Source organism: Merops nubicus, unplaced genomic scaffold, assembly GCF_000691845.1.
Source record: "Merops nubicus isolate BGI_N331 unplaced genomic scaffold, ASM69184v1 scaffold2330, whole genome shotgun sequence".
Lineage (NCBI taxonomy): Eukaryota > Metazoa > Chordata > Aves > Coraciiformes > Meropidae > Merops > Merops nubicus.
In genome coordinates this window covers 1-8727 of record NW_008581935.1, presented here as the reverse complement: position 1 = coordinate 8727, position 8727 = coordinate 1, and the positions used below count along the sequence as shown (strand labels likewise).

The 8727-nt window shown below is 41.5% G+C and overlaps 1 protein-coding gene across 1 annotated transcript; it reads right to left on the bottom strand.

Annotated features, from left to right (window-relative positions):
* Positions 1-766: 766 nt before the first annotated feature.
* On the bottom strand, positions 767-6831 carry ODC1 (ornithine decarboxylase 1). Its single transcript, XM_008935932.1, has 10 exons — positions 6698-6831; positions 6357-6530; positions 6026-6198; positions 5609-5743; positions 5370-5451; positions 4953-5036; positions 3508-3670; positions 3308-3420; positions 2823-3037; positions 767-1243 (listed from the first exon to the last, which is right to left on the bottom strand). The coding sequence occupies exons 1-10, from the start codon at positions 6797-6799 to the stop codon at positions 1102-1104; spliced, it is 1383 nt and encodes a 460-aa protein (XP_008934180.1). The 5' UTR covers positions 6800-6831; the 3' UTR covers positions 767-1101.
* Positions 6832-8727: the final 1896 nt, after the last annotated feature.

The following is an 8727-nucleotide window of genomic DNA, read 5'->3' as shown; positions in this document are numbered from 1 at the left end:
AGAATGCTTTAATCCAGTAAGCAGACTCACTAGTTTTATCATCAACACTCTGTATTAGGTCCTAGTATTTACTGCTTAGTGTCACCCATCAGATTTAATTCCAAATCAGAAGTTTAACAGGTAGGATGTGTTTTCATGACATTAAATAAGTGTTTCTAATTGTATTGCATGTACAAAGGATGTTGAGTGCATCTCTTATCATCCATTTTATACTGATGGTATAGGAAACAAGTCAGGGTAGTCCTTCCATACTAGTCAGCTACATAGTTTCAGCTTCTTCAATTTTCCCATGACACATTTTAGTCCCCACACAGCCAACAAGCAGCTTGTCAGCAGCAGCCCCACAGCCAGTGCTGCACTCTCTCATTAGTGACTAAATGTGTTTAAACAGCCATCACCCCTGGCCACAGCAGTTACAGACCAAGATGAATAAAATCAGCACTGCACTGAACTTGCAATACTCAACTCGTAAAGCCCATGTTCAACAGTGAGAGGAAATGTGATTCCACAAGAACTTGCACAGCATTCAACTTGACTATGAACCTTTTTCTACCCACATTCAAAAAGATACAGTTCAGTTTTGCTCCCCATCAAGAGCTTCCTTCAGTTCAGCCAGTTGGGAGGACAAGGGTAACGGAGGAGATGGCAACTGAGATTCACTGATTAATAAGCTCTGGGCTTGCAGCACCTGGGCTGCCTTCATACATACTGCAACAGTCATCCATGACAAGTTTGTTTTCTACATTTTAACCAAACACAGTACCAGTTATCTCAATATACTTTATTTTAAAACAGGTAGGTCACAAAACACTAAGCTTAGCCCGTTCTGCCATACACAAGCTACAAATACTTGTTTGACAGTTGAGGGTCAGTCTTTAGTAGCATACATGAAAAGTGAATAAAAATCCATATAAAACAATATTCAAATAGTTTCCATAGGAACACAGATAATTGTGACCCATCTCCTAGTCGTTTTTGTTGCATTTATGCCAAACCTAAGCTTTAAAAAAACACTTAAAAATTCTAGCAAGAATTAAATTAATGGTCCCCCAAATGCCCTAAATCCAATGACCAACCTTGCAGTTAATTACTAATTATTACCTATACATTAATACTAGCTGAAGCACAAGTTGCTGGATATTCAATTCCACTTTCCCAGGCACAAGACAGTGGCAGACTAGCAACATCCTGTTCCTCCACTTCAGCTAGGAACCCTTGCTCCTTGATCTGCTGCATCAGTTGCCTAGAAGGAGAAAAAAATAAGTAAAGACAAGCAACAGTCAAGAGTATTTCACTGGTGACATGCCAAAAAAACTAAGCAAAGTACCAGGTTGGTTTTTCCATCTGCAATACAGACAATATAACCAGAGAAGGGAAAAAAAATTACAGCAGAATCTGCTGGTCACTTGTGGCAGGCCAAGCTTTAGGGAAGCACCAACACAAAGCTGGTTTCACCATCCTGGGTAGGGTCTAGAGCTGCAAAGGTGCACCTATATGCCCACAGCTACACCTGTACACCACATGCTACAAAAACTTAATGACTTAGTGGTCATTAGCTCAGAGCTTCAGACCTCTGGCACTGACTGTCCCTTAGGCCACAGCCTCACATTTCTGGGTAACAAAAGTATGGATGATAGACTAGGAATTCAAGGGAGCCAACCAGTGAGAACACTAACTGCTTCAGTGTTGTACTGGAAGACAAGCTCAGAAGAATTTCAGCTGGCTCACTTTTTGGACACAATTTTAGTTCTACACCTTTACACATGTAAATCACATTCTAAACATCCTTTTCTATGCTAGAAACAGCTACAGCAGAACTTCTTTGATAAGTCCCTCTCAGTTAAAGGCCAGCTTGTATCACAGAATTTTCTTGCCAAAACAAAAAGACAGAGGCAGTCATGTAGAACTGAGAAAGGGCTGAAGCCTTGATGATGGTTGTATCTGCACAATTAAACTCAGCATGCCTTAGACCAAGTATTAAGTTTTAACAGAACCTCAGTGCTACAGTGAATTATTCTCCTGCAGAGCCCTTTTTTGTTCAATTAGACACGAGTTTGGAACTTCACAGGAAATCTAAGAGCTTCATTTGGTTTGAAGAATGCTTCAACTGACAGGAGGTTTCACTATAGGAAAGAAACTATACAAGCCTTGCTTAGAGATGCAAGGTTAAAGGAGTGGAAGAAGCTTCCTCTTACTTTTATGGCAGGAATTTGTCTGAACTGAAGCTTTTTAAGTAAACTCAAAAGCAACCCAATAGCAATTTTAATTGTATTTTAGGGTAATAATGCTGGACTGCTGCACTGAGCAATAAGCCAGAGCTCAACCTAAACCAAGGAAAAGTTCCCAAATCAGCAGATGGATCATACTGTGAAGCAGGCCTGTTGAGCACTCCCATCTCCTGCAGTCAGGAATTAGCAAGCTATCAACTTAGAAGACAGTATACTCTTAGACCTGTGGTTGACTGCTCTAATTACTGGTCACAGAAGCTCACTGAAGAATTTGTAATGACTCTGTATGTTGTGTGAGAGTGAAGACCACTACCAGAAGCCCAGGTTAAGATGACTTCCAACATTACCACTTTAAAAGCACTTCTCCTGGAAATGAGTACACCATAGAAAAGAGAAATTGCTAGTGTTAGGATTGTTTGAGGCACGCAGCAAAAACCTTCAGAGGCACTGCCTTCTCCACACCACAGGGAAGTTTTCCACTAGCAACAGCACTAAGACTATGGCCCTGTTTAAGGGGCAGACAACTGACACAAGCTAGTCACTATATTAATCTGTATCAAAAGCACTAACAGATCAAGATACTTAATTACTAACCATGCTGGTCTCGAGATCACATAGTGTATTGTTGGCCTCTGGAATCCATTGAAGGTAGAAGCTGCTGCAACAGTATAGGCACCCATGTTTTCAAAGAGGATCCAGTCACCAACTTGCAACTCTGGCATATTGAAACGCTCAACAATACGATCCAGGCCGTCACATGTTGGGCCCCATATGCTGCAGGAATAGCAGCTGTCATCGGGCTTAGGCCGCTAAAGAAGAGAGTTGAGTATAATTAAACAATCAAAAGAGAATAAATATCATAATTAGCTTAACATTCCACCTCACACACACGAGGAGAAACAGCTGCATGCATGCCCTTCTCCACCCATGGGTCTTAATTCCACTACATGCTTCCTAAGTCACATGCCAAGTTCTGGTGACGTGGAGGGAGAAGTGAACTGAGAAGTGACTGGGCGTGACAAGGGTTCTCCTACATCCATGACACGTGACCAGTATGTGGTACTTCTACAGAGGCATACCTTTTGCAGAACTGGCTTAACATGTGCATGATCATACAAGATGCAGTTGAATGATCCATAAACTCCATCATTCACATAGTACATGAGAGTTTTGTCATTTGCATCATCTTCATCTGGAAGAAGTTGAGATAACAGTGAGAGGACATCTGGAAATAAACACACAGTTGGCTAGAAGTAAGACTAGATCTAAATTTATATACCATCAGAAGCCGTTTGCTCCTTCAATACAATTTTTTTTGCAATGATGTTGACTGCCAGTGTGAATGCTGATGCAACATAGTATCTTCCAGGCTCTGCAATAATCTTTATTCCAGAATCCAAAGGAAAGTACTTATCCAGTGCTGGGTTGATTACACTTGTGATCTAGGGAAGAATCAGTTGCCAAAATTTGTAGTTCAGCAGTTACACAGATGCTATTTTAGAAACCTGAGATGAAATCAGACTCTCAGGCCTATGACAAAATCCTGGCCAAGTATCCAGTAACTATTTGCATATTGTAATCTCTATCCATTGAATAGGAAAATAAAAGCAAAGGCAAAGTTTTGTTTGGGATTAAGTTGGCATGAAGTAACAACAGCAGACATCACTTGCAGCTTAAAAATTTAAGCAACCAAACAGCTCATGTTTGAGTCTAAAGGAAATCACCCCTCCTAGACTCATGAATGTCCTCCAAGCCCCTACACTTCAACTTTCATTTCCAGTCCACTTGTAGTTCTGCTAATCACACAGTATTCCACAGATTACTGCATCCTAAAGAACTCCTCTCACCCGATCTTAAGAACACAGAATACTCTGTCATCACCTTCAAAATTCAGTTTGCCTCACAAACTTATTTCCAAGTTCTGAAGTTGCCACTGATAATTAAGCTGCCTCCAGTGGCAGCACAACTGCATTACACCATGGAGCCCAATGACAGCATCATCTGCTCTCGGTGCTTTGCTGAAGTCAGCACCACACTAGAAGCCAGCCTCCAGTAAGAGGCATTACAAGGAAGGCAACATTAGCCCACTTCATTAGCAGAAAACTGACTTCATGTAACTTATTTGCCATGCCCTTGTATAAATACATGACATCATTTAACAGAACTTTAGAGCAGTGTTGTTGGAGCACCTGCCAGTCTAAGTCCTATCAATACCCAGCCACCTTGTCTCTTCTGAAAGCAGCAGCACTTTTGTGCAAAAGCAGACCAGAGAATGGATAAATTAAAAAATGATCCAAAGGCCAGTTCTAAACCAGGTCAGATGCTGATCTAGTTTGCTACATCAATGCTCGTGCCACCCAGAAGGACAGCACAGGTTCAGGATTGCCTTTTCATCCCATCTGGGAGCACTGCCAATCCAGATAGTCTCAAGTACAGCATTAACTGGAAGAAGTCTATGCCAGTAAGAATTAAGCCTACAATTGAACCGTGCTCTACAAGTTTGATATCTCTGCATGTTTATGCAGTCATTTAGCTACGTATCTAAGGGGCTTATCCAATTATCAGTTTTTTAAAGAAAAAGAGGGAAATTAATCTGAATTAAATTTCTGACCAAGCAGACAAGTCCTTTAAGTGTCTGCATTCCAATATAAAAGATTTTTTTTAAACAGATTAACATTCAAAAAAAGACTCCAAAAACCTGAGAAGTTCTTAGCAAAGTTATACCTCTTCAAATTTAAGCTTGACATCTTCAGAGCCAGGAAAGCCACCACCAATATCAAGCAGATACATATGGAAGCCAAGTTCAGCCTAAAATGAGATTAAGGGCAACAGTGTTAAGAAAGCAGTACTTAGCTTTACCTTATATAACTTTTTAAGCTAAAATGTTATTTCTTTAACATTTGGAGCAGAGCTAACTCATCACATTCAAGTAACAGTCACTTGAGTTTGAGTTGCCAATTTTAGTACATCCATAGGCAAGTTTTGCAGAACAAATTAAGCCAAGCCATCATGACCTCAAAAATTCCAACAACACAGAATCACCAACTTAAATAGCTTTTAACCCAGTATCAGGTTTACATCTGACTCAGCTTTGCCACAACAGTTGAGCAGTAGCTCTAGGGACAGGAGAACTAGACTTACTCCCATATCAAACACACAGCGGGCATCAGAAATGGCTTGAACAAACGTCTCTGGGTCCGTACATCCACTTCCAACATGGAAACTACAGAGACATACAAAATACCAGTTGTTATTTGGTAAATCAGTCAAGAAGCTTACAGAGAACACAAGTCACCAGATGCAAAAGCATCTCTGTTGTCAGGTAGAACATTTAAAGCCACCTTACTTTATATAGCTGTGTTTTGATATTATCAGCTCACCTAACTCCGACAATGTCAAGGTCAAGTTCTTTTGCACGCTCCAGAAGAAGCCTGCTCGCCTTAAGCGTAGCCCCAAATTTAACACTCAGGCGACAAACTGCTTTGGAGTCATCAGTCGTAATGCGCAAGACTAACCTAGAAACAGGAGAGAATAAGGGTTCAAGTTCCAGTATAGAAGACATCACTGTCAGGCAGGTATGACCTCCAAAGGAGGTGGAGCTTAAACATACAAACTTTCCTGTCTGCCTTTTCCTAATGTACCAGTAAACTACAGAAGATTCACTTTCACTGGCCAAAAGTAGGTTTCTTGTGATTTTTGCAGCCTATCTTTGCTAATGAAGAAGCTTCAGATAGCAGTAGGAGTTCCTGTAACTTGGGAACCCAAGCAAGAGTTATAGAACAATTAGCATAACTTACTTGGCATTTGGATGAGCCCTTGCAACTTTCATTAGTTCTACTTCACTATCAAATGTCATCATCTGTACACCGCTGCTGGCAGCGTGTTTGATTTGAGATACTTGTTTGCAGGGATTTGCATATATTATTCGCTCCGGAGGTACACCGATGCTCTGTACCAGCTGGATCTCCGTCTGAAGGAAGAGCAGAGGACACTCGTGAGACACTTCTAGAGAGAGCAAGCTAATGATTACAAGTGACAGCGCCTGGTTACGCTTCATTTTACGTGAGCGCATCTTGTGAAGCGGAGCGCACACCACCCTCACAGATGGGAGCAGAGAGGAGCTCTCACCTTACTGGCACAGTCAAATCCTGCGCCGAGAACAGCAAGGGTCTTCACAACAGCTCTGCTGTCGTTGCACTTCACGGCGTAGAAGGGGGTTACCCGGGGCAGGGCTTTATGCCACCGCACGTGCTTCTTCACAATATCCCCCAGGTCAGCAACATAGAAGGCATCTTTATCATCCTAGAACAAATACAGACCTTAAAGTTGCAAACAATGGATAACAAGATAAGCCTAGAGGTCAGCATTTGGGGAGGAGGTTGCCTTGCAGAAAATCTGCAAAGACAGCTTGTTCCATTAGTTTCTAAATTTGCAGTGTCACAAAACAGTGATTTTCTTATCATACTTACAGAAGATGACACTTCATTTATTTTTTGGTCAAGGATATCCTTGGCAGTAAAGCCTTCGTCAAGGAAGGTGAATTCAAATTCTTCGTTGCTGAAGTTACTCATGATTTCCAAGATTTCAGGTGTACGTGAAAGGATTTAAGGACAAACTGTTGATACAAAAAAAACCCTTTATTACTTCATATAAATTCATATGGTTTACATCCACTACTCCACATAAATGCATTATATGGCCACTATATCACAGTTATATAATTCACAATTACACAATTCCTGCAGTGATCGTTAATAGCAGTGTGGATTAGGAATTTACATAGATGATAGATCAGATTTCATCAGAAACAAGGAGACACTCTACAAAGTAATCTTGCTAGCTCAAAGGCAAGTTCTCCTCTGTTCAGCAACTGTACGATATACTCAATCTACTCAGAGGAAAAAAATCCAATAAATGCTGTCAGGTATAGAAATTTCTGTTGTCTTCTCCTTCATATCCACATCAGAGTGGATGTGGCCAGTGCCAGTTTCTGGGAAAAGGGCTTACATGTCATTAGAGACAGAACCTGAGGATGTGGCTGACTGCTGAGTAGTAACAATTCTCACTAGGTCAAAGCCAGATGGATTCTCACTACCAGCTATGCATAAACCAGCCATGAGATCAGGGCACTCCTTGAAGCTGCTCAGTCCGCGGGTAGAGCCTCCCTGTTCTACCCACGACCTCCAGGCTACACCAAAGAAAACCTCAGCTGTCAGCTAGCAGATACACACTAAGAGTGGTTCCTAGCTGGTCTGCAGACAAAGTCCTAACAGTGATCCAAACTGACACTTAACAGGATTTTACAGTAGTCCATAACAAATCTTCACTGGTAACAGAAATCTGCTAGAGTAGTAGGAAGTCCCTTGAGGACCAGAACTAAAGAGTAAAGGCACATCCCTCTGCCACCCAAAGACCATGGCAAACTGTGTAGGCCATCCTCTTTACTCCAGAGAATGACAGTCCCCATTAAGCTGTTAACTCAAACAGAAGCATGTGCTACCTTTTAAAGACCTCAGCATTTCAAGTGACTCATAGGGAAGATATGGTTTCATGTAGCCAAGTCCAGCCCTCTGCTTCTCTTCATTTTCTACACTCCATCTAGTCACACAGACTTGGAATGAGGGTTATGTAAACTAAATTATTCACTAATCTTTAGTTACATCACCTCTATTTTCAATAAGTCTGTTTATAATAATATAAGAAAAAAGATATATTGTACAGCTGTTATAGAGCAACAAGGTGCTAAGACCACCTGACTCATCCATTCCATACACTGTGTATACTAAAATCCATTAAACTTTACCTACTGGATGACTTTGAAAAGTCAGTGACGTATCACCAGCTTCCATTTGAGCCTTCAGAAACATATGGCACCTGAACTGCCAGTGCCAGGAACTACTTCACATCTTTTAATCAATTCCAACTTATTGGAGACAAACTAGATCCAAGATTCAAACTAGATTAAGCTTTAACTCTAATGAAATAAAATCCATCGAGCCTCATTCACACCCTGCTCTCATTCACATGCAGTGTTAATTCTCCTAAGAGGGTGGATTAGAGTCTTCTCTTAAAAGCCTCTTTGAAAGGACCTTAAGAAACGGCAAATTAAACACTTCGCAGGAAGCTGTCTGTTACAAGAGAGAAGCCTCATCTTCCCGCAGGACGAATTCAACAAGATGCTGCAGCTTTGCAGAAAGCAGCTCAGGACTTCTAGCTGCGGTTAAGAGGCGAACGCCATCAGGAAGAACTCTGTTTACCCTCCCTTCTGCCCAGAGCTGCACGAGAAGCGCTTTTCCTGTTACCCTTTAGATGGGAATTACTTTTGCAGCTGACTTTCTGAAGAAGGCTTTGCAAGCTTTCCATCTCCACCTCATCGCTTAGTTTTAACTACAGCGTAATTACACGGAAGCAAATTGTAGCCTCAAAGCACTTCTATTTGGACCGGGCGCAAGGCGCCTGCAGCCGCCCAGAAGAAAGGCGACTTGTGCTCCTCGAGCAG

Bases quoted from the DNA above. Each gene is read 5' to 3' on its own strand.
- ODC1 (XM_008935932.1), bottom strand. From the start codon at position 6,799: ATGAGTAACTTCAGCAACGAAGAATTTGAATTCACCTTCCTTGACGAA. The intron at 5,744-6,025 runs GTAAGTTATGCT...TCCTGTTTCTAG, and splicing joins AGGGCTCATCCAAATGCCAA to GTTAGTCTTGCGCATTACGA. The intron at 1,244-2,822 runs GTTAGTAATTAA...TTCTCCTTCTAG, and splicing joins GTGATCTCGAGACCAGCATG to GCAACTGATGCAGCAGATCA.